The following is a 27,146-nucleotide window of genomic DNA, read 5'->3' on the forward strand; positions in this document are numbered from 1 at the left end:
TATTTAGTCCAACCAATAGCATTCAAGGACCCCACGTGGTTAAGCTTAGTGAGAGTCTGACATGTGTCCCTTGTGCCCTTTTAGAAAAGGGGTGCCCCTTGGGTGAGTGGAAGGTTAAGTCAAAGATTCCCCTAACTTTGGGACTTTTATGCATAGAAAGCTTCTCAAGAACTTCCTAATTAAGTGTGTAGGGTCTCTTTTTTACTCAAGCATTTTACCTCCCCATGCATAGGAAGCTTCTTGAGAAACTTTCTCATTAAGTGTGTAGGGTCTCTTTTTGACTCAAGCATCTTACCCCCCATGCATAGGAATCTTCTCAAGCAACTTCCTCATTAAGTATGACAACTACCTCAAGTACCTTAGTCATCAAGCATGACAAGCACCTTAGGTGGAGTTCCCACCTCAAGCTCAGCCCTAGCTTGCCTAAGGTCAAAGGCAAGTTTAGTCCGAGTTCCCACCTCAAGCACGGCCCTAGCTTGCTTAAGGTCAAAGACAAGTTTAGGTCGAGTTCCCACCTCAAGCTCATCCGTAGATTGCTTAAGGTCAAATGACTTTTAACACTAACCATTGGAGGTCTTTAATGAAGCTAACCCTAAGGTCTTTTAAGCTCCATAAGTTAACCTTGCTCTTTGACAGACCATCTCTCATTTGGGCCCCTTTACCATTGGCCACGTGTTGAGATAGATCCGTAAGCACATGTCTATATTTTAACCCTTGTTCTCGTTTATTATCCCACATTAAATGATCAGTTTGATATGAGAAAATCATTTGGGTTGGTTAGATATTAGATATTTAATGACACTCTCTCTCTATTGGAGGCGGGGAGGTCGCTTCTCTCTCTGTCTCTCTTTCTTTCTATTCCAAGTGGGCCAAATCTCTCTCTCTCTCTCTCTCTCTCTCTCTCTCTCTCTCTCTCTCTCTCTCTCTACCCACGATGGGTGTGTCGAGTCGAGGGAGCTGAGGGTGGAGGCTAAGGTTGCCTTTTGGAGGAGGAAGAATCTCGCTATTGATGGGGTTGTATTTCCATTATGTAGATTATGGTGGTAGCTAGGTGCGAAGGCTATGTTTTTGACGTGCAGGCCTTTGGGAGGAGGGGGAATCTTGGTATTGATGGGGTTTTATTTCCATCCATGCCATTATGTAAGTAAATGTGTCTGTATGATTCTTAAAAAATGATCGATAGAGAGAATCTATGCAAATTCTATTGTGGGTGTGAAAGGGGGAGAACTCGCACACACACACACACACACACACACACACACACACACACACACACACACACACACACACACACACACACACACACACACACACACAGACTTTGCAACTGGAGCAGCAAGAGAGTAGCAGCTGGATATCGATGGGTGGTTTAGAGTGCCGACAGCTTCGTCTAGGCCGTTCCAAATCGACTTGTCTACGCTCCAAACCATCCTTCTCTTCTATGCGCTCAACAAAGACGCTATCCATTTGTAAGGGCCTATTTTTTCCAACCACATTTAAGCTATCGCTTTTAAGAAAAGATAGAGAAAATAATAGAAAAAAAATTATTCGAGTAAATTCGGGTTTAATTCAGGCACCAAAGTATACTAATGAGACACTTTCGGTTGATACCATGGGGACATTGCGCATAACCAATGCATGGAAAATTAGCTTTTTATTTTGAGAAAATTAACATAAAGAAAAAGATAAGGAAAATACAAAAGATAAAACAAGAAAAAAGAAAAAGATAAAGATAAAGAAGGAAAAGAAAAGGTAAGGATAAGGTGAGTAAGTAACTTTTTGAAGAAGTTTTGAGAAGCAAGATAAGTTGAAAAGCTTATCGATAATGAAGATAAGCTATCACAATAAGTGAAGGCACTAATCTAAAATATGCATAAAAAGAGGACTTCTCTTCTCATTTTACACTTCTCTCCTTCAATTCTCAAGGTACAAACTTGATAGTAGACTTGAGAAAGCCATAGCTAAGCCTCTTTCACACCACACACACACACAGTTTCCAAGAGAATCCATGGCCAAAATCCTAATCAAGTTTGTCAAAAACTTGATCTTCTTCTTCACATTACTCTCTCCCTGTCCTCTCTCATAATTCTTAAGCTTTTCATAGTTTGAATTCCTTTTTTCTCTTCCCAATCTCTCATTCCAAGTAGCCAAAAGTGGTGGTCTTCAATTTAGGTGAAGAGGAAAAAATCCGACTACATCAACACAATTCTTCAATACTCTCCCAAATCGAGAAGAAGACTCTACCCTGTACACACTAAGGTAATTTTTTCTTGTTCCCTTTATGCTATTGCACTTTCTTGAAAGTGATTTACTTTCATGCTTACTTAAATTCATGTTTAAGCTCTCACATTTCCATAAACAAGCCTTTTTGTTTGGGAAAAAATAACTTCTTAATTTTATTGTTTCCTTCTAATTCTAGTTCATTACTAATCATAACTAACCATGTTGTTAACAACTAACCACGATGTTATTTCAAATTCCGATATTTCAAGTTTCTTAGACTAGCAGACTAATATGGCATAGAGAGAGAGTAGAAAACACTCTCTTTAACCATAGGTGACTTGAGGTCATAATTATCAAAATATTTCAAGTTTTGTTATTTCAAGGTTCTTAGATTACCAGACTAATATGACATAGAGAGAGTAGAAAGCACTCTTTTTAATCATAGGTGACTAAAGATCATATTTACCTAAATAGTATGCATGATTGAATGGTGACTAATATCCTTAATTATCTCTTAATCTCCCGCATAAATATTTTTATTGATTTCTAAGTTACCTTTATACTCTTATCTAGATTACTCTTATAAGAGTAATCTAAATTACCTTTATACTCTTATCTAGATTACTTACTCTTATAAGAGTAATTCCATAAATCAAAGGCAGCTAAGTAACGGAATTGTTTTTGGAACTAGCCTTATTTTTCAAAAGAGGAATTATAATTTCTCCAAAAGAAATGCTCTTGATCTTGCATATATTATATGTGTGAAAGTTTTAGTGGCGTACCAAGTTAATACCTAATTTTCAGAAGGAAGTTGAGTTTTGAAGGGTAAGGTTATCATAACAAAAGGAGTTTTCTTTGTGAAAAAAGATTCCTCTTCCAAATAAGGTCATTATTCCCTAGGGCCCTTCCCTCTTGCCAATTGAAAAATCCCAAATCTTTAACCCTCTCCTAGCTGTGTGATTAATCCTCTCCACGGAAGTAAGAGGTAAGCATAAACCCTATCTTGAGAAGAATTTGTTGATCATTCGTACTTCATTGCATGAGTATTTTGAATGACACAAGTATGTCCAATTTTACAAATTACTCTTACACTATCACTCATCAAAGGATTCTACTCTTGCATAAATCATCATTTAAGAAATTGTTAGGTTTTTTTTCTTAAAATCGCAAGTCGATGCATTCTAAATGTTATTATTTACTACTATGGTATACACTTAAGCAAATGTCATTGTATAGAGTATATACATTTCTCATTTCGAGTTTGTTTGACAACTACGAAGAAGGGGGGAGTAAGGTAATAGCTTCACAAAAGTGATGACCGTGTTGCTTGAACATAAAACTCCCATCACTTTCAAAGAGATGCCCAATGGATGAAAAATGATCATTAGGAAAAATATGAACCCCAAAAGGGACCTTTAGCTTAAGGGGTGATTAAGCATGGACCAATAGGAAGAGGGTGGTGGCCACGCTATACCCTCTCAAAAGGTAGGGTAGTAGAGGGCATGGGGGCCTATTTGTTCCCCTCATTATAGTTTGTCCCCTAGAAAGAGAGAGAAGGGAGAAAAGGGGGGGAAGGGGGGGGGTCCCTCCATTTTCATGGGCGTCCATAAAGTAACCCTAAAATTTTAATTTTTTAAAAAAAATTCTCCAAATCTCACTTTTCACTCTCCAAAAGCTCTCCTAACCAAATACATGGTCAAAAAACTATTTTCTTTGACCAAAATCTGCATTTCTCAGAAATACCCTCTATTCTACCTCTTCTCTTTCTCCTTCTGCCTCCAAGATTTCCATAGCTGCACCACTTGTCTCCCCCTTTTATCCACACCATCGCTTTGAACTACTTCTTCTCCCCTTGCTCCCCCTCCCGCCAAGCTTTCCATAGCTGCATCACAAATGGAAGCTTTCCATAGCTGCACGACCTGTCTCCCCCTTTCATCCACACCATCCATTTGAACTACTTCTTCTCCCCTTTGTTTCCCATTCAACCATTCCTTCTCATTTCATTCCTGAAACAACATGCCTCTCTCTCTAACACCACAACTCTTCTTCTTCTTGTGCTACCATGTCAACCCTCTCCACTTCAAGGAAGCCAAAGGATGAGATAGAGGCGGTTTGCTTGCATAACACTAGGGATTCTGATGGGGACTGCGTGCCGCAGGTGTTTTCTAAAGGATCTTGGATCTTCATGCAACCTGCAGCTATCGGGTCTCATCAAGTTCGAAATCGTGGCAACCTTGACAAACATTGGAAGGGGAGACTTCTTGGTTTCAAAAACCATAGAGTCAATGACACAGTGGCCATTGTTCAACACGTGTACTCTTGGCGTTCCATGCGCTTGAGGAATGGAAGCTCAAGAGATTTCCCTAATACATTGTAAGTTGTAAAACATTGTTGGTTGCTGATTGTAAACGCTTGTTATTTGTTTTTTATTTAATAGTTGTTGGTGTTGTCATAGATATATTCCCATCCAACCTTGTTGAGGAACAACCAATCAAGAGTCTCACAGGAACCTTCAATGCTCTTCATGCGGACATTGGTGCTATGATGCTTTCCAACTCGCCATTTTCGATTCTGTTGCAACGCAAAATCTTCTTCTACTCACACACGTATGTAGTGCCGGCCTCGAAGGATGGATATGGTAAGATCATTGTTGTTGTTGACAAAACTTCATCACTGACTTCAGAATGGCCACAACCCGATGCGTGGTCACTTTTCTCAGTGAAAGAGAAGATGCTTTCCAATATTTGCTCCTCATTAAAATTTGGGAAGGCTTCCAGATTAGTAGGGATTAGTTGGTGTTGCCCCGTGCATGTTTTTGTACACCTGTTCAAGACATTGCCATTCTGTGTCACACCTCCTATGTTTTGTAGCAAGAATTTCATGTATGAAGCACTAAAACTGGTATTTGGAGATAATTGGGGAATGGTTGAGGGAGTGCACCAAGAAGATAAATACAAGTGTAAGGTGGGCGCTTCAGGTATAGGGATACGATATTTGAAAGTGCGCACTACTTTGTACTTACGTTTTCACTATGAGTGTTGGATATGTAAGAGTGAAAAGTGGATACCCTTACAATCTAGTGTTGTAAGGCCACAAGTAAACTCGTATGTTTGGCCACCATCCCTCAAACAGCCCATGTAATTATTCTTGTGAAAAAATCACTAGCAATTGCCACTTTTGGCACTGGCTTCCGTGGCAAGGTCATGACATGCATAGCTCTTTGTCAAGCCCTGGGGGTTGATAGTGCCCAAGCTATAGTTTCTTCTATATTGATATCCACCGCTATAGAACGTCGTAGAGAGGTTGCAAAGTGCCTCCTGTCAAAAGATCGCTAAGCTAGATGTACAAGCTTTTAAATGAAAATTATCTCTCTTCTCCATGATCTTTGCAAAGTTCAATTTACTGTTTTGTTCAGGTTCAGTGACAAGGCAAAACTATTTATAAGTCGATTTTGTACATTGAAAAAAAATTGTCCAAAAAATTGCATATAATTACTAGTTGTGTCCTGAAACTGACAAATCATGCAATTTTCAAGGTGTCACAAGGTAGCGAGATTTGGCCCTACAAGACTGCTGTCTGGTCAATTCTCGTTGTCTTGTGGACAACACAAATTTTTCAAGCTGTGCAAGTTTTTGGAAAATACAAAGCAAAATATTTACCTAATGTTCAATTTCAAGCCAAAAAAAAAAATTATTTAGCTTAGGTTGCCAGTTGATTAGCCTTTTGTACAGTTGATTAGCATCTCACCTTCAACCATTTAACAAAATAAATGTAGACAAATAGACATTAAAATTGGACAAAAAGAGACAGATTGTATTTTTCGCAAAGTGAAAATACATTGAGTTCTCAAGAAAACTTGAATCCAGTACAAGGGTTCCAAAATAAATTGATTCCAATACAAAAGTTAGTTACAAAAAAAGGTTTTGACATCAAAGGTATCAGTCTTGCCTTAGGCGACATGCAAGTTGCATGTCCTTGGCCATGATTGTTACACGCTTGGCATGGACAACACATAAGAATGTGTCTTCAAAGAGACTGACCAAATAAGCCTCTACAGCCTCCTAAATTGATTCAACGGCAATTGCAGACATCCGAAGCTCTGTGCTGTAGCTTTGTAGCACTTCTTTACATGTCTGTGCAAAAAGGTGCTTTCCTAATAAGCAGGTCTGTTGTCTTTTGGTAATGCCGAATCTCAACAAACACTCGACAAAACCGTCTTGTTTTTTGAGGTTGGCGTTGTGGGGGCCTCTGAGCTCCTGGTGGCTTTGCTCTTTGCGGCTGTTCTGTAGAATTTTGACTTTCGACAGTGCTTGGGAGGTGGCATCTTCATCTAGATCATAATCCTCATCTTCACTGCTACGCTCATCATTGTTGTGTTGATTAGAAGGCATGGCACTCATTCCTCTGGGCAGTGACTTGCCGGCCACAGAGGGGCAACATGGGCTAGATGGCCTCGGGCCCATTTCGCCTGGCAATGTCTTCCCGCCCACCCTATGGTTCACTGGAATGTCCTCCCCTTCCCACGATGCACGTTCATCGGACGTGTCCGTCTCTGTTCAGGTTGTTGATTTGCACGCATGCTTTCTGCGCGCCTCAATGGTCTTGGGATTCTTCTTTGCAGTTTGTTTTGTCCTTGCCATCGTGAAAGTGCGTTTGGGGGCCTTCGTAGAGCTTGTGGTGTTCGATGAGGGAAGGAAAGTTATGTGTTCGAGAATGGGGGGGTTTTTACCTCTTTATATAGGGTGGCCATATAAGGGCGAGTTCACATGGTGGAAAAGAGCCGCTAAAAGCACGAGAAAATAATATTTTGAATTTTAAAACCACATGAAATTGGAGAACTATTCAAACACATAGAGCGAAACGTACACTTCTAAAATTGCATAAACAATCAAACAATGCAAACGCTTGATCCAAAAAAAGAGAGCATCCAAATGTAGTAGATTTTTCATTTTCTTGAGATTCTAAATACAACTACTACCGCTTGGCCCAAACTTTTCCAACCCTAGTCCTTGATGCTCGCGACACTGCATGCCGTGCTCGACCTTGTGAGGATCTCTAGCGTTTTGAGGAACGAACATGGGCCAGTTGATAGGTTTCTTTTGCCAAGCGCGATGACCTTGCACGTTCAATTGACACTTTGCGTCCAAAGGTGGTGCGATAAAACCAGTTGAACATTTCCTGAAGATAGAATGAGCGCACTAAACATCCTCCATGTCTTGTATTCTTGAAGTAGACACCCCTGGCACAATAGTGTGACTTCTCTATACCTTGCGTGCTCCAAAGATCCAATGAACCATACATGTTCATAAAGTATGCACCATGGGCATAGAGGATGTGCTGCCCAAAAAGCCACAACACATCAATGATCAAAACTAAAGCATAGTACAGACCAAGTCAGAATAGCAAGCACTCACCATATAGTGTGTAATGTTATATTCAACCCCATGTAATGACGACTGCCTTTGTGAACTCCACCACCAAATTTTGAAATTCTTGTCGTTGCTCACTGGTTGTGCTTGCAAGTCGTAGTATCTTCATCATCTTGTCGAATACCGCCCAAACATGTTGTCGGCTAAGCACAACACTTACATTGCTATCATTTCTTGTTGTATACTTGCAGAGATCCTTCCACAACTCCCATCCACCTTCAGATGTTGATGTTTAGGCAACACCACCCCTTTCCTTGGACTAAACCCTTTTCAAAAAATGCCTTGCGTTTAGTCCACTCATGGACACTGGTTGGGCCACTTCGTGAGCGCTTGCATTGTTCTTCTGTGCAACAACGGAGGTGTTGGTCCCATGACAACCTATTGAATTTAAGAGCCCTTCCACTTTTAAGATAGCATCAAATGACCTCTCCGAAGGCTTCATTGTAAAGGCATAATCAATATGAAGTTTTAATAAACGATCAAAGATGCGCATAAAAGCATGAAGTGTGCAAAAATACACATTTTTGAGAGGGAAGTTAATTATAGGGTTCCATTCACTGTCTTTTGCGGCACAATTGGGCTTCTCCAGCATAGGACATCGTAGAACCAAATGCTCCCACACACGTGTAATTTGTGAATTGTCATCTTCCTCTGTTTCGACGACCATTGCGATCTTGCGTGCATTCCCCTTATAGCCTTTAATGCAAAATGGACAAGGATACAGAGCTCCTGTCCCTTGTTTGCACCCTAGAATGCACTTGATTGTTTTCAAATAGCCACCTAAGTGCCAGTCAACTTCAAACTCCCCTATGCCATCTACTTGGAGTTTTTCCCCAGCTAGTTGTGCCTTAATGACATCTGTTATCCATGGAATGCGTTCAAAAATCCAAGCAAGCACTCCATGGGTCTCCTTGGGAACCTCAATAGCACCAAGCCACCAAATTTCTTTCTCCAATTGCACACTGAAAGATGGTGCACAATCCTCGTTCATAGTTGTACGTTTTGCATGAAATAATGCCTCGTTCATGAGAGTAATACTTATCCTGTTTAGTCTTCGTTTCTTCACAATCTGACACTAGTCTAGCTTGAGCACAACCACCAACTTTGAGCCTAGCACTCAAAAATGTCCAAAATAACATAAGGAAAACCATAACTAAAAAAAAAATTGCATTACTGTAGGCTCACCATTAGGTGGTACACCATAAAAGTGTATCATTGCCATTTGAAGTCTTCTCAAATCAACAAAAATATTATTTGACATTGAGTAAGGAAATCCCTTGTCCACCTTGTCTGCACCTACGCTTGTATTGGTACGTTTCTTAACTCCTTTGGACTACTTGGTAAAGATGGATGAAGGCATTATCTCCTCTATGTGCAAATAGCCTCCTATTCGAAAGTACACGTCTTCATTTGAGGCCTTCTTAGCAAGATTGACCTTAAGTGGTATAGGAAAAACATTCTCAGTAATTCCTCTTTCACTTAAAGCATCCTTAAGGAGACCATATAAGGCAATGTATCCCTTAGTACTAATTCCAACTTCATCACAAGCCTTCTATACATCAACATCGCTCACAAGATTTGAAAACTTTCGCATCACCTCCTTTGTGATAGCATGTTCTGCATTCGGTGCTCGTAAAAGTGCTACGACATCCGATTTCTTGAGGCACAAACTTAACAAATGGATAAGATCCTCTGGCTGTGGCCACCACACAACTCTTGGATAAAATTCCTACAAGAATAAACAAAAAATTTATTACAAAATTCCTACAAGAATGGACAAAAACATTACCACAGAAACACAGATTGGAGCGTAGCAAAATGTACCTTGTAGCTGTAACCCTTCTTTTTCTAGCACCACCTTCGGGGGCTAAAGTCTCTATGGCATTGAAGCTCCTCTTACATTCCCTTGCACCTAAGGGCATCTTTTTAAGATGCAGGATCTTATCTTCAAGCTTCGCAATCTTAGCATCCTTCTCTTCCACCTGTAGCTTAAGAGTTTCCACTTTCTTCTCCGCATGAAAGATCCTTTCGCGCAATCCACTAGTGGTATGGGAAAGAAGTTGACATTGATGCAAAGACCATTGTGCACTTTCAACTCCAATAGTCGACAATCGCTTGCAATATCCAAGAAGACCTTGCTCCCCTCTACCTACATATTGTAAGAATGAAGCAAGGCTATTGGATGTTGGGTACACATTGATGGTTGGTTGGCTGGATCATCAGGTAGAGGCAACCATGCACCCAAAGGTCCACATTGGTGTGACCCGCAGTACGGTGTTGTTGTGCAGTTTGCAAGTAATGACGCTTTGAGGGTGTGAAGTCCTTTGGCAACCGAACATGTAGAGAAACAGTTTTCGAACTTGACAATCTTGCTGTGGATGGGAGGTTTGTAATGTCGCCTAGCTCCATGGCAAGGAGAATAAAGCTGACCTCAAGAAAGAGTGGAGAGCTGCAGTAGAGGCATGGAGTGAAGAGCTATGGGATGGAGAGCTTCAGGAGAGCTATGGAGTGGAGTGCTGTAGGAGAGCTACGGAGTGGAGAGGAGGGCCTTGGAGTGGAGAGCCATGGGGGAGAGAGTTGCAGCAAAGCTATGGAGTGGACCTGCATCAAAGAGAGGGAAGGAGGAAGTTATGGAGTGGAGAGACATGGGGGGGAGATCTGCAGCAAAGCTATGGAGTGGACCTGCAACAAAGAGAGGGAAGGATGAAGCTATGAAGTGGAGAGCCATGGGGGGAGAGCTGCAGCAAAGCTATGGAGTGGACCTGCAACAAAGAGAGGGAAGGAGGAAGTGTGTGCTTAAAAGTAAGAGAGAGAAGAGGAAGGGAGAGGAGTGAGAGAGGGAAGGAGGTAGAGTGTGTGCTGAAAAGTAGGAGAGAGAAGAGACAGAGAGGAGTGATTTTGGAGGGAAATAAAAAAAGGTGGGAAGTTTCATATTTTGTAGGTCTAACTGTGAGATTTTGAGAGAGAAAACCGATTTTTTAATATATATATATATATATATAGGTTGAAGAGAAGTTTTGAGTAAAAGTGAGGTTTTTTTCTTTTTTTTAATAAAAAGTGTTTTTTTGGGCTGAGGCTATGGACGCCCTTGATGACGTGACAAAAGAAAGGGGGGGAGGGTAGTTATTGTCATAAGGACCACCAGTCTTTTGGGTAGAGAGAGAATGTACCTATCCTCCCTCCTTAGTCTCTATTTCAACCTACAAAAAGCCAATGACACCCTAAAAAAAGCCTATGAGAATACCCTCATTCAATGGCCTTGTCTCCTAAACCACATACATTTTTAGCCTTAATCCCTTAAAATTAAGGATCCTTACAAGGCCCTTTTGAGGTTCATATTTTCCTAATGTGCAAAGGAAAACAAATGAAATTCGTCCAAGACAGGGTTAACTTGAAACTTACGTCGAGACAAAACCTTAACTTCCAAGAGACTCGTTGTTTTCTTAAGGTTTTGTTTGAGTAGAAATTAAAAGGAAGTAGGAACTAAGTGATTATAACTCAAATGAACCTAATCTAAATCTCAACTAGGATTAAACTTTACCGAGAATATTTGATATGGATAGCCCTAGCATAACATAGAAGTTTTAAGTGAGAAAATTGTCTTACATGTTTGGAAAAGGCCGACGTAGGTGTGGGATGCAACGAGGGATGGTCCTTTTTGGATAGGACTGATAACCTTTGGTCTATATATTGAGTTCGGGTTCACTCAATGCCCTCGAAGTGGGATCAGATGGGAGTGAGTCTTGATCGGGCACAAAAACACTTTGGACTTCCCCTTATGCGGATACACCCATGCGTGCCTAGAGTAATCATCAATGAAAGTCATGAAGTAAAGGTAATTGCCCAAGGTAGAGTTTGCATGGGCCCACAAACATCACTATGCACAAGCTGCAACCTGCATGTGGTCCTAACTGAACCATCCTTTGGAAACTTTGAACGCTGCATCTTATCCAAAATACAGCCTTCACAAACATGTTTGACAGGTGCTTCAAGAGGCGGCAAAGAAGCAACCATGTTAGATTTCTGTAAACGCAGAAAACTGGTAAAATTTAAACGCATGCCAAAGTTTTGCATCTGAAATAATCCACAACTGCATTTGCAAAATTCTTGCCACAGTTGTCATACAAAGTGAGCTTATACAGTCCACGACATAAAATACCAGATGTAAGAATTTCATCACCAAAATTGAGATCATGTATTGTACATCTGTCATCCACAAATTTGACTACAAGATCAAGTCTACAAGTGCATATACAAACAAAAGATTCTTCTTGATCCCAGGTACATACAATGCATCAACAAGTGTGAAAGAACTGCCATTTGCAGCAGTAAGAAAAATCTTTTGAACTCCCTGAATTGGATAAGAGGCATTGTTGGCACAAGTGACTGAATTCCCATAAGAGACAAACTCAAGACAGGTAAACCAATCATGATGTGAGATAATGTGCTTTGTATCACCACTGTCAAAATACCACACATGTGAATTTGCAACAACCATGATGCATGTATCATGGATAATAGGATCATAAGTGCACTCTACACTAAAAGCCCATTCTGCATCAACAAGAGTATCATAATCTCCTTTCATAGAAGAATCAACAATAGTTGCATTTGTAGTGGAACCAACCTCTTTCTTCTTAGCCTCTTTTGCCTTCAACTTAGGACACTACTTGATCAAGTGATCATTAGCTTTACAATAATTGCAACACATCTTTTTTCCCTTTTCACCAGAATTTCTAAACAATTGCTGCCAGCAGAAGCATTAGGAACAAGTGATTTGCCACTTGTTCCTAATGATTTACCACTTGCAGAAGAACCATGAGAATTGGCTACATTGATGTTACCACATTTTCTTTGAGCAACAATAAAGGCATATTCAATTGCACGCTCTCTAGTCTTGTTTTTCCTGGAAAGCGATTCTTGCAACAGTAATGTACATAATGCATCAAACTTGACAACTTCTAGATTTCCTTGGGTCATAAGTCTCCAAGTACTAGCAAAAGTATGGTAAGAATCTGGCAAAGCATCAAGAAAAGTCTACACAAGGGAACTGTTAGAAATGACTTCACATACAAAAATAAGTTTCTCATTGATATCCTTGACACTAGCAAGGAAAGTGTCCATATCATCTTCCTCATGCATAATCTTCGACTCCAGCTCTTTACGCGGCAATGCAATTTTTGCTTCATTGCGACTTGCATAAAGACCAACCAGAATATCCCAAGCCTATTTTGCAGATTTTGATGAACGAATTGAGGAGTAATAGTGCGCTTCACAGACAACGCAATAAATGCATGAGCCTACACATCTATTACATCCTAATGAGCTTGCTCAGCCGTAGGCATAATAGCTCTAACAGCAACAACCCTACCACCAAAACCCACAACATCCTCAGAACTAGGACGTACATCAATGCCCTGCACAATATTCCAGACACCCTTTGACACAAGGACATGTTGCATCATGTAGGCCCACATAGGGTAATTGTCCCCGTCCAATCTTTCCTCAGCAGCGAACACATCTGTGTTGTTGTCAGCCATGGAAAATGCCTACACCTAATGAAAACTGCCCAAAAAGAGAATATACAAAGCAGGAACAATACGTTCCATATAGCACAAACCATAGAAGACTGTAAGGGACTTGTTATGCAAAAAAGGCACTAACAAAAATACTGCACAAAATGAAAAAATAATCTACATAATATTGCCTATAGTGGAAACGGAGGCCGAAATGAGCCCGAATCAAAAATCTGAGCAGATAGGGCTCTTCGAGCTCATCCAAAATATTTATTGACCTGCTGAAACTTGTCAAAGCTCACATTAGTAGTAGTAGTAGTAGTGAGTCATTTCCAACCCCCCCCCCCCCCCCCCACCCACATCGTGCTTGTGTCTACTTTTCTTCTCCCTCACATTGCGCACGCACTATGCACTCTTCAAGTGGTATCAGAGCCAGAGGTTGCAGTGCTACTCCTCTTGCAGTGTTTCCTCTTCTCGACAACCTTCACATTGGCAATGAAGCGAGCCTGGGAACTTCCATGGCTATGGAGGCATTGTGAGCTCAACACATAGAGCTCACGCATTAAGGTGGCAAGGGGTTGAACTCCACAAGCCACAAGGGGTGAGAGATTGAGCTTTCTATGAGCTCAAAGAGACGGAAGCAAGTTGCTTAGTTTAGGGCAGACTGACAGAAGGTCATTGTTTTGCTCATAACTCAAGTTATGGAACGTCGATTCAAAAATTTATTTTTATCAAAATGGAGATCCCTTTGAGCTCTATGACTTTGTAGAAGAACTCATCAGCTGATTTGGAGATTTTTTATCAAAAGGGAGACCGCTTTGAGCTCTACAACTTTGTAGAAGAACTCATTAGCTGATTTCGAGTGTAGATATGTAAAACACAAAAATTGTAGAGAGAGAGAGAGAGAGAGAGAGAGAGAGAGAGAGAGAGAGAGAGAGAGAGAGAGAGAGAGAGAGAGAGAGAGAGAGAGAGAGAGAGAGCTTTATCTCAACTTCAACATTAAAGGCCTTGAATACACACACTCTAAATGAAGAAGAGAAAGGAGATTGGACAGGAAGAGAGAGGGGTTGTGTGCGTATTACAACACACACACACACACACACACTCCGCTTCTTGGCATCGACAACCCGTTTTCTTGGTTTGTAGCATTGACGCCTTCTCTTTCAACATTGACATGCACAGGTGAGGTGCCTCTTCCATAGAGGAGTGACACCCAACATTGGCATCAACTTCGGCAACATCGACTACAGGTTTTCACATGCTCTCTGGCACTGTAAAGAGTGAGACAGAGAGATAGTTTGTCGACAGTGAGAGGCAGGTTAAAAATTGCTATTAGCAGTATTTCTACGCATTTTTTGAGAGCAGTTTTGGATTTCCATATGCATGTTTGTCCATATGTATGTTCTCAGTGGTATTTCTTATGCATAGCAGTTGTTGACGGCTTCTCAAAGACAGCTCTCAGATACAGTTTTACATACACAGGATAGTCACACAGGTTCCCTGAACACAACAGATCTGCAAGTATCTTTGGCAATGAGAAATCCATTAGAGTTCCAATGAAAGTTTGACTGCATATGGTTTATGTGTGACTATGTTGAGAGCATTTTACTCCCCATAGGGAGCTGGTTCTGTGCTTTTTCTTGCATACTCATTGGCACCTATTTGACCGCATGTCCTACGATTGTGTTTAATATTTTTACATTTTGGATGTGTGTTGTGTTGCAGATACTAGCTTGTACGTCATTCTGGAGCCGAGTTTGGCTTGTTTTGGCAGTCTCGACCATTTTTGAGACTCGATCCGGAAGAGCCCTTTCTGAGTGTCTACATTGAGAGGTCTCCCAACCCACCGACACCAAAGTTGAGATGGGGTCCTTGATAGATCTATAGGCCTATTAAACTCAGAGTCTCTAAGTAAGAAGGGCCCAGGGAATAGACCTTTGCCATTGGCAATGGCTTGGGACTATAGCCCTAAAAGAAGAGGTAGTCCTATCTCACAACGAAAATGGAACAAAATCTTAAAAATTCCAAAAACTCTTTTGGCCCTATAACTTTCACAAATTGGGCTAAGGTATCCTCAACCAACGCTTTTTCCCCCCCAACAGATGTGAGGGCACAGCCACTGGTGGACTTCTCTTCCAATTGAAGAAGTCTTCTAAACATTTTTAGTGCATGAGGATGGATAGTTATCTGGATAATCAGGTCCACCCGTCCATGATTGACAACCTTAGTCGATCCCCACTTACCACCCCACACTCATACATGCTTCTTTGTTTTTTAATTACTACCACCTTCTTTCAACATTTAAAATAATAGTTCATTTTATCGTTCAAGCATAATGATTCATTAAAACAAATATTAAAATCAATATCAAAAAACATTCTTTAGCAAACAAGCATCTTTAAACTTAAGACAGGGTATGGTCAACCAAAAACTTTTACCATAATAACCATGACCCGTGCTCTTCTTGTCTCAAGACCACCTAAGGGTGAAAAATGGCACTCATTCCTTATTCATAATTCGAGGTGAATATATCACCAAAAGGTCGGGGTGCCCATACACCAAACAAGTTTCCCATACAATTGAGCGGCTTCCCTATGATAAGAAAATGGTATCTTAGCTTATGTAGAAACATCAAGACATGACGGAGTAGAAACTCATCGTTCATGGGGGTAACCGATTGATCTGTGGCCTTATAGCCATCCTTGTTCATCAAAATATACCAAGAAGTCGGAGGTGTCCTGAGAAAAGTTGTCTTAAGGATGATCAATCATATCTTTCCTAGTTCAACCAGCCTTAACCCAAACAGTTCCTTCATAAATTATAAACAAGTGTACGTTGGTTTCTTAAAAGATGCCTTCCGTTTTCAGTCAATTTCACCTTTCCTAATTCCTTATCCACTCTTTTACGTGTGCAATGTTATTACTTAAAGAAGAACTTGAATTATTCAAAACTTAAATTATAATGAAGACCCACCTGGGACTCGTAGGGTATCTGCTGCAGTACTGGGGCCCGAATGCTTTCATCTGTAGGCCTACTACTGGGCCCGACCTTGTGGTCGTGAGATACTCTGGCCCTCTTTGGAACATTATCCTCCTCATTAGACTGAGAGTTTTCTTGGGTAGTCTTTGGAGCCATGACTTCTATCCTTATAAAAAGGACGTCTACTTACTAGGTAAATTATCAAAAGCCTAGATTTTACCATTCTATATAATGTATTTCCATGACTTAGCATAATTGCTTAGATCCTGGAATAGTTTAATTGTTTATAGAAGATTCTTGGGTTTTTTTATATTGTTCTTATAACACCTTATATCTTAGTTTAGCCCAAGGAATTTCCTCATTAACTTCTGAGAACTTTTCTACTGGCTTTTTCTTTAAATTGTAGTCGAAGTTGGTAAATTCTTGGTATAATATTTTTTAATTAATCATTTAACTAAAATATTTTAATCCTAAATTTCTTCTAGGTTTTTGGGGTTTCTCTAATTATCTTATAAATGTTTGAAACTTCTTCCTAATTTCCTTCTTTTTCTTTAGCTTAAATTTGGCTTATTTTCTACTTAATATTTATTATTTTCTAAAGATAAAATTATCTCAACTTTCTAATAGTGATCTATATCTTGGAGACTCTCTGTACTGATGAACCCTAGAAGAAGATCCCTCTGAAGCTGTGCTCTCATCTCTCTCTTTATTATATTCATTATTTTCTGAAGATAAAATTATCTCAACTTTCTAATAGTGATCTATATCTTTGAGACTCTCTGTACTGATGAACCCTAGAAGAAGATCCCTCTGAAGCTATGCTCTCATCTCTCTACATCCTCGTCATACCAACTGTTCTGAGGCATGGTCCCAGAACAGCGTCTCTAATTAGGCTGAGTGTGTGGGTGAGCCTCTATTACTGCATCATGCAATGTCTAAGTTAGTAAAGTGGTGATCTCCTCCATTGAGAGTCCTTGTCCGGTTGTTTTACATAGACGACTATGAATATCCTCTATATAAACATAGTTAGTCTCTGGTATAAATGTATAGCAGGTATGCAGTGTCCTCCCTCTTGACATCTGGGTTGAACTGTACTGAAAGGAGATGAAAAGTGTCAAGAGAGCACGATCCACTGCTACACCCACCGGTCTTGGTCCTACTGTGAAATCTTGAATACGAGAGAGAGAGAGAGAGAGAGAGAGAGAGAGAGAGAGAGAGAGAGAGAGAGAGAGAGAGAGAGAGAGAGAGAGAGAGAGAGAAATGAAATGAAATGTTATATTAAACATCTTCAAAAGGTCAAAATGACCTATGAGACCAACTGATACAATCTTGGTGGATCTAATCCAATGTCTGGTACAAAAATTTAAAAAATGAAGTGAAAGACTAAAATCGTCATCATCATTAGTGCTTGAGGATGCCCAGCATCATCATCATCATCATCAGTGCTTGAGGATGCCTGATGCCCAGCATCAGGCATTGTCCGAGAAAGTATTGCATCGGTCATTGAAGCGATTTGTCAATGTCCTCCTTTGTAAATAGTTGTATTGGACGTCTCCCATGTCAATGTCATCTTCTTAAAGATTTTCAAATGTATTTACTATTTATCTTAATTAAATTTTAGCCTAAAGCAACATTTTTGAGCTATTATAGTTACTTTAACTAGTTAAGTAATTATTTCATAATTGTTCTTGCTTGATAATGATATTTTCTAACTTTGATATTTATCCTACAATTATCTAAGCTAATTAACTAATTTCTCCCTTCAATTTACATCTAAAAACAGATAATTTTAGCTTAATTAACTAGCTTAACTAAGTTTTTGCGCATGAGCTAACTATCTCCACTTTCTAATAGTGGTTTCTATCTATAATAATTATCATGTAATTATATGAGATAATTAACTAATTTCCACCTTCAATTTACAACTAAAATCAAATAGGTTTAGCTTAATTAATTATTTCAACTAATTTTTTGTTGTTCATGAGCTAAGTATACGATCTTGATAATGATTTTTTCTCTCTTTGATAATCAACATGTAGTTATCTAAGTTAAATAACTAATTTTCCCCTTCAATTTACAACTTAAATCAGATAATTTTAACATAATTGATTAGCTAAAGTGATTTTTTAATCTATGAGCTAATTATCCAACTTGATAATGGTCTTTTCTATCTTTGATAATTATCATGTAATTATCTAAATTAATTAACTATTTTTCCTTTTTTTAATTACAACTAAATTCAAATAATTTAAGCTTAATTAATTAGCTAAACTAATTTTCTATCTATGATCTAAATAATTTAGATTTCTAATGGTGTTCTATATCTTTTATAAATATCATGTAATTATCTAAGTTAAATAACTAATTTCTTCCTTCTATTTACAGCTAAAATCAGACAATTTTAGCTTACTTTATTAGCTAAACTATCTATGAACTAACTATCCTGGCTTGATAATGGTGTTTTCTATCTCCTATAATTATCATAGAGTTATCTAAATTAATTAAATACTTTTCCTCTTTAATTTATCACTAGAATGAAACAATTTTAGCTTAATTAATTTACTAAACTATTTTTTTCTATGAGATAATTATCCCAACTTGCTGGTGATTTTTTCTATCTCTAATAATTATCATGTAATTATCTAAGTTAAATAACTAATTTTTTCTTTTAATGTACATATAAAATTAGATAATTTTACCTTAATTAATTAGCTTAACTAATTTTCAGATCGTGAGATCATTATTTCGTGTTTCTAACAATGTTTTCTAAAATTAATAATTATCTTGTGATTTATTAAGTTAGTTCGCTAAGTTTTTCATTAATTTTAAGGTTAAAAACAGCTAATTTTTGAATAATTGAATACAAAAATTAATCACAAAATTATGAAATAATTTTTCTAGCTCATTAATGGTATAAAAAAGCTCTAATAATTACACTATAGTTATCAAAGTTTAAATAATATAGTTTTTCTTAATTAAGACCAAAATTGATTTATTTCAGTCTTAATAGGGATTATTAATTAGTTAGATTAATGATCCTAATCATAATCTGGATAATCAACAATGTATTAGCATTAAGAGTGTAGTTTATAATAGGGAGAGGTTTAATTTTTTAAATTAATTAGATTAATTAAAAAATTATATATAGATTAGTATATTTCTACTAATTAACAGGGGTTAACACTAATTACCTTTGTTAATCAACTAGAGTTTTCCTCTCTAGTGATTTTTGGGTAGAGTCTCTCTATGCTAAGGAGATTGCCTAGGTCTCCGAGTCTCAGTCTGTTTGTGAAGCCTTGGGATCTATTTCTGGCACCCGGGGCCTGCATTTAGTAGTTTCTTGCACCCCAAGCCAGCCCCTCAACTCCCCTAGGGCCCCATGCTGCTAAATCTGTCTCTGGCAGGTCAATGATGGCCCTCCCTAGCACCTATCTGCTTTAAAATTCAAATATGCTAATTTTTAAGCCCATTTACTGCTTAAACGGTAAATATTTGAAAAAATACATAGGAGGTTATAAAAAGTCTCTGCTTCAATGATTACTAAAACCTTTCAATTTTTTTATCAAATTAAAGTAGATGTGAAAACTTCTTGAGGCCATAGTGGGGTCGGTTATCATCTGATTTCAGTTCTCAAAATTCCTAGCTATAGGTTTGTTGTGCTTAAGATTCCAAAAATACCAATTTTAGGTACTTTTGAGATATGTTTAGGGTTCTCAAATAAAACTTAGGGTTCATTTTTCCGCTTCTAGGAAGGTGGAAACCTTACATGCATAGCCTTTTGTGAGGGTCGTTGCATGAGGTTTTTTGAAGCCGAGGAGTGGGGGCTTGTTACCTAGTGTGAGGTGGATTAGGTTGCTTGATATCCCCATTCAGGGGCCTCACCATAGGACATGTATTAACCGGTATAGGTGCTTTGATGCCAAGTTGCCAATCATTTGACAAATTTTTTCTTTAGCAGTATATGCTAGTTTATGCCCAGAGTGCACTCTTGATATTTTATGCGTTGATTTTGTCTTGAGATTTTCATCTCTATACAGAGAGGAGACTCTATTAGTTTTTTCTCTAGTTTGTTTATAGTACTCTTTTGCAATGACCTTAAAGTGATTTTGCTTAGTTTCTTGATGGGATTTTCATCTGTGTGCAAAGGAGACTGTGCCGAAATTTGCTTAGAAATTTCACCATAAATTTCTAGTCTCACTCTCTTGCATTTTCTCTTGTCACTCATGGCTGGAAATTTTAAGAAATAAGAGTATTATAACAAGACATTTGATGGCACAAACTTTATCATATGGAAGCAGCATATGCTTGATGTCTTGGTCAATAAGGGCCTTGCAACTCCATTAAATGAGCGTAAAGCGGGCGTTTACATTGATGATGAGTGGGAGGAGCTTCATACTCATGCTATGGCGACCATTCGTGTTGGCGACCATTCACCTACACCTTGGTGAGTTCATTTTCTTTACGTTTATTGCCAAGATTACTGAGAAGGAATTATGGAAGTCATTATGCTCAGCTTGGGATGATAAGAGTGCATCAAACAAAAGTGTTTCTAATGAAGAAGCTTATGGTCTTAACATGAGAGGGCATCAATGTCAGTCAACACTTAAATGGGTTCAATAGCTTCTTTACGCAATTTACATTAAAGGAGCTAAATTTCGATGACCAAATGAAAGCCATTTTCTTGCTATGCTCTTTGCCTGCATCATAGGATACATTTAACACTGCCATTAGTAACTTTGTCCCTCAAGGCAAGCTTGTTTTTTAGTATGCTACTAGTGCTTTACTCAAGAAAGAGATTCAATGTCAATCTCTTGACACTAATGGGCATGGTGACGCATATATGGCTAGTGGAAGTAGCCAAAAAAACCATCAATGGCAAAGAGATCAAAGTCACAATTGAGGTCATTCTCACGATCGCAACAATGCACGTAGCAAGGGTCGTGGACATGACACAAGGAACATTGAATGCTACCATTGAAGCGACAGTCTGCTAGTGCATAGTGGGTTTTCTGAAGGTGTTTCTGAGAGGATACGGGAGATGTGGATACCTTGAGCTATAGAGAGGCCTTTGTTTTTGTGCCGGGTGTGCTCCCCCATTCCCCCTCTCCATCTTTTGGTGCCCCCACTGAGGAGATGCTAATTTTAGCAATAGGGGGTTACTTGAGATGGATAAAAATTGAGGAAATATATTGATCACTATGTATGCCAAGTGCGGTGCAATCACCAAAGCACAAGCCTTTTACCATCTTTATAAGTTCAACGTGGTTCAAGATCAAGATAAAGACATTCCTACAGCCATTGCAACTTTTCTCGCTTTTTCTATTTGAAAAGAAGGTGCTCTCCCCCCAACCAACATGTTTGGAACAACCTTGGCAATAAACTCTACTTGCCAAAGTGTTAAATACTTCTGGAACCATAGTTCATAATGTCAAAGTAGGAAGTTTGTTTCTCAATGACTAGTTTTCTCACGCGTAGATAATGAGAAGGCTTCGACAAATGCTAGGCCCACATGTTCATGCCAAGGCAAGTGGATTTTGTGCTCTTGATGGATTGCTCAGTGACTAGTGTCTATGCTGCGCTTGCCATGGTCCATACCCCCAACTCCCTTGGTGCGGCCTTACCCTAAGGCACATTAAATGCTTCTTGCAAAGCACCTAAGTAAAGGCGTGCAAAGTTTCTTCAATTTTGGGCAATTGTTCTCCTCTTTAAGTCAATTGCATTAGTCAATACATACTTCATATCAACCACCTCGACAAGTTTGTTTCCCAAAACTTTGGTTAGTTTCCTTTGGGTCCGCTTGCTATTGACCTTTGCAAACATCATGTACATGCAAATATATATAGACTCTTTTTGTTAGTATTACATCCATTGATCCGCAATTTTCTTCTTCGCAACTTGTACGAGGTTTCCCAATACAAGGTATCTAGGAAATATCCCTACACCCAGAAACCCTTCCAAATTTGGAAAAAAAAAACAAAGTTTTGTCTATGCACATACAAAAAGGGCCAATGTCTCAGTGTATGGAAAAGTACATGGCATGCTATGGTGCTCCCCTTTTATTTTGCTCCATATCAGAGAAGTTCGATGGAACTGCAACTCGACAAGAAACATAATATTTGCAAATACTAGAAGCTGCTTGGCTTGATAACCAATTGTATGCTCTCTTTAAATTTTGAGAAAATTACAAAAATGTCTCTAATTTGCGAATATTCCAAAAATACCCCTCAAATTTCAAAAATTCCCAAAATACCCCCAATATTTTGTCATAAATTCCCAGAATGCCCTTCAAATTTTCCAAAATACCCCTAGTTGTGAGATTAATTCCAAAAATAAGAAAAACTTGTACATAACCATCTACTTTTAACATCTTGTATTAGGTTTTGGAGATGAATCACTTCATTATTTTTACACAGTTGCCTTTTTGTGATTTGTAACAAATTACATCCTAAGCAATAAAAAACGGTTCTAAGCACTCAAAAAAGTATCTCAGTTGTCAAAAAGGAATAAAGATTAGAAAATCTTAAACAATCCAACAAAAATGGATACAAGGGTATTTTGGGAATTTTTGAAGGTATTTTGAGAATTTCCACAAATTAGAGGGGTATTTTGGTAATTTTCTATTAAATTTTTCTAGCGATGGGTGAGGTGATGAACAAATAGACAAGGTGCAAGGGTGTCTTGAGCAGCTCAAGAAGCTGAATATAGACCAGTTACATGAATACATCTCTTTAAACTTCACTTCAGCACTGACTAGAGTAGAAAGGCCCATGGGGCTTCCAATCTTGTCAAACATAACCTTGCAAGTTCTAGTCAAAGGCTGATTTTCAATAATAGTTCATGCTGCCATTATCAGTTCAATACAGCTGCTTATTCTTAGACTTCTCTAGACCCTTCTGGACCACTCCCAGAAGAAGGCTGCTGTAATCTAATCTAATGATTCTTTGATGAACAACCCACTTGTTACACACCACCTGAATTTTGGTGATCAGTGACCAGTTTTTCAACATCTTAAGTGTTAACGGGGAAAATCAGCCACAAAAAATCGGCCAAATTCACTAAGCCTCCTCTGCACTTTCTCTATTGAGCTCCAATGTTGCCTTCAAAACAAACTCTCTCAGATCCAAGACCGCACGCTTTCCTGTACGTCATGACAATTTTGCCAGTTGTTGCAAATCAATTCCGCCGAAAAAAGCAAGCCAAACAATGATATCAAGCTCCCAAACAAGATGACGCTATATTAAGCCTTGAGACAGCATGATGGAAAAAAAAGGCACATTATACATTTGTGCAGAAAACTCAGCTTCACCTTGGAATTGCAACCATTACATAAGAGACTAATACCTTCAAATCAATGAGTCACATTGCTTTGTTGAGCAGAACTGAGCTATCTAGCTTCATCAGCCACATGCAAAAGAGCACTCCAAGATTCTGGAATAGCACAGGCTGCCAGAAGAAGTTACCCTTGACACTTTACGAATGTAAGGGTGCGAGATAGACAAGTATTTAGTGGCCATCGGTTGCCTGTCCCCACGGCAGTGGAAAGTGTAATCCCGACGCCATAGACATCAATAGTTGGTTGAATTCCAAAGGGCAGAGCGATAGCCTATGTTATAGTTCATACAGTTCTTCGCTTCGAGCAGCCGTAGTTGCCTACAAATAAGAATCAATCTGAATACAACTGGCTCATATCTTGAGGGGTGGGCCACTATTGTGTCGTCATGTTTTTTCTACAATGTCTGCAAGACGCCAGACTTTTCTTGGTTCAAGAGAGTTCACCTATGATCAGATTCAGATTGCAGACATTACATGAAATCAATTCGAGGAGGGAAATAATAAATTGTCTATGATATCCTACAGGAGCAGATGACGATGGAGGCCAACTATTACATGGATATTAGGCAGTTTGCAGATTTGTATGAGAGTCACATTGATGATGCTTTGGGGAGACTGGTTTGGTCATAGAGATGTTCATCTTGGTACCTTGGCTTTTGTGAGTGCAGGAGCAGATGACGATGGAGGCCAACTATTACATGGATATTAGGCAGTTTGCAGATTTGTATGAGAGTCACATTGATGATGCTTTGGGGAGACTGGTTTGGTCATAGAGATGTTCATCTTGGTACCTTGGCTTTTGTGAGTGCAGGAACTGGTAGACGAAATGACTGCAGCATTTTGGTCTACTTGATCTCGAATAGACATGGTTGCAATAGGGGTTAGTCAATCGAACATCGATGAGGTCCCGATTGGACCTAGATGTGATTGCTAGCTACATTGCCGATAAATCATGGTCTAAGATCCGAATGAATGTTGAATGTCATGTGATGTCCTGTGATGTCTGGTGATGTCCTGTGATGTCGTGTGATGTGACTGTCGATTTTGTACATGTGCTAGATGTGTGTTCCTAGTACGTAGGTACTAACAGTCAGTGTCTGCTAAGACGGTTTATGGCTTTTGTCGGTTTTGCAGGCGTAATCGCGGTCGATTACAATGCTTTCAAGAGGGGGGTATGTCACAAAGTGATGACGTGGTGGACAACAGAAACCCTAAAGTTCCTGCAAACCCTAATTTCTGCCAGAAACCCTAATTTCCGGAAATCGCGGAGGTGGATTTTTTTTTATTTTTATTTTTATTTTTATTTTTGTGGAAAATGATGAGCGACGCGAATTTTGCTTTTGCTTTTTAAAAAAAAAAAGAAGAGAAAAGACTCTCTAAGAGAGAGAGAGAACTGATGCTTTTGATTTTAAAAGCTTTTGGGGCTTTGCTTTTGGGCATCCCTTGTAACCTTTAAATTAGTGGTGAGGGCCTCACTTCTCAGAGCATCTGGACGCAGAGTCTGAGAGTAAAACCCTAACCGCTCTCTTGTACTTTGATGATTGATTAATACAAAAAGAAATACCGAAAGGGGCGCCAGTCTTTGGGGCCAATATCTCTAGGCACGGAACTCCGCCGGGCCAGTGCAAATCTATTGTGATCTGTAAATTGTTTTGAAGTGGTTATTTGGTGCTGTCGCGGTTGATTCTTGACTTGGGAGTGTCCAAAGTGGGTTCCTTCATTCTCTATTATGGTTTGGTTGTGCCAAAGATCTCCATTTTATTCTCGAGTACCACATCTAGAGATGATGGAATGGATGCGGATGATTTTGGAGGCATAGCACATAGGTGTTGTAGTCCCTTGCCTTCTATGAGAGGTTTCTTACAGCGGATACTTTATATCATTTTGGTAGCTAGCACTTGTCTTTACGGTTTCTCTACACCGACAGAGGCGGAGAAATGTATTCTTCCTATACAATCAATCAGAGCTTCCTCACTACTTGATGATAAGAGTATCTTATCGTTTGACGTTTTCAGTGGTTGTATGGGTATTTTTCCTTATAATCTCATTGCATATCTTCCAAGGGTTTTCCCATATTTCTTGTAAATGGACCTTTCCGGTCACAAGCCCCGCTTTTTTTTGAGAGAGAGAAAGAGAAAGAAAAGAAGAAGAAGAAGAAGAGAGTTTTGACGTCGTAGGAAACTATCCCAAGAGACCTTAAAGATCTAGCCGACGAGGAGTTGAACTCAAGACCTGTTATTCAAGAAGGAAATGGCATAAGCAATCTACCACACTTAGAAGAGAATTTTAACGTCCTAGGAAACTATCCCAAGAGACCTTAAAGATCTATCTGACGAGGAGAGTTGAACTCAAGACCTGTTATTCAAGAGGGAAATGGCATAACCAATCTACCACACTTGGGTGATAGAAAGGTTATACCATTTTCCTCTTTTTATTAGCACACACAGACACACCCGAGAGAGAGAGAGAGAGAGAGAGAGAGAGAGAGAGAGAGAGAGAGAGAGAGAGATGAAATGAAATAAAATGTTATATTAACGTCTTCAAAAGGCCAAAATGACCTATGAGACCAATTTGTTACAAAATAGTGAATCTAATACCATGTCTGGGTACAAAAGAACTAGAACAAAGATACTACTACTAGAATCCATCCTAATATGCACCCTGGATGTCGAGAGAGTATGGCTCAAATCCTCTGTTGTAGTCTCCGTCGATGCTGTGTAGCCCCTCTCCTCAATCGTGGCCGTCTGAATCTATGTAGCTCTAGTGCTCGGTCGATGAGAGTGCCGATAGTGGTCGAATGAGTGAAGGCCAAGCTCTGCAGTGATGGCTGCTCCTCTGGCTGTCCCATATCTAGTGAAAATAAATCTATAATCTATCTCTAGGACTCTCTCTCTCTCTCTATCTCTCCCCAGTAAAGTGTCTCTATATCTGTGTAACTCAAGTAGATATAGCCCAAGACATCTCCGATCATCATAACTCATGACCCTAGAGAAAGGTCTCTGAATAAGCAGTGGAAACGGCCCCGTATCTCATAGTACACTGTGCAATGACATATGCACCGCTTCATTGTGGTGTGACAGCACTTGTAAGTGTTTACTAACAAAATGTGTTCAAACTCCACTAATATAATGTAGCTCTGTCTCTGGCTCTAGCTGGCATAAGCGGCATATCCTGCTGTTTGCTGGTATACCTCTGAATCTACCAGTCTCAATCTCTAGCTGATGTGAGGATGTGCGTATTTGACCAATGACACACCGCAAACCATGAGACATATGTGTGTCCATGTAGCTGGGTCGAATCACAAACCCATCTCCTGTGAGGTGGAGAAGATGCTCTCTATAGAAATCCATCTTCGTGCCCAACTCCTCTGGCGGCTCTATCCATGTCCTCCTGATATCCAGCTGGATCAGGTCCCGACGAATGAGTCTAGTAATCTCCACGGGTGTAAGAGACATTGAGGGTGCCTGAAGAGAGTACTGGAAAGGGGACAGCCTGTCCATGGTTAAGCCATGTTCTTTCCGATGATTTTTGTTTAATTTTTGGGACCCTCTTTTGAAGTTGCAAATGGCCAGACGTTATATGGCGAGTGTGAAACAGTAGTTTCATTCGCACAAGGGAAGTTGGTCGGCACTGGAATTCGAGTAGTAAAAGGGTGTCTAGGCTCACT

The 27,146-nt window shown here is 39.4% G+C and overlaps 1 protein-coding gene across 1 annotated transcript in view; it reads right to left on the reverse strand.

The window, feature by feature from the left end:
* Nucleotides 1-22,825: 22,825 nt before the first annotated feature.
* The window catches only part of PDIL5-1 (PDI-like 5-1), a 142,858-nt gene continuing 138,537 nt past the window's right edge, over nt 22,826-27,146 (reverse strand). Inside the window, exon 4 of the mRNA XM_086490237.1 lies at nt 22,826-23,285. Coding sequence (XP_086346363.1) covers nt 23,203-23,285 — 83 coding nt within the window. The 3' untranslated portion in view covers nt 22,826-23,202. The remainder of the gene's footprint in view (nt 23,286-27,146) is intronic.

The sequence above is a fragment of the Adiantum capillus-veneris genome, chromosome 19 (assembly GCF_014529385.1).
Source record: "Adiantum capillus-veneris isolate H3 chromosome 19, ASM1452938v2, whole genome shotgun sequence".
NCBI classification, from domain to species: Eukaryota; Viridiplantae; Streptophyta; class Polypodiopsida; order Polypodiales; family Pteridaceae; genus Adiantum; species Adiantum capillus-veneris.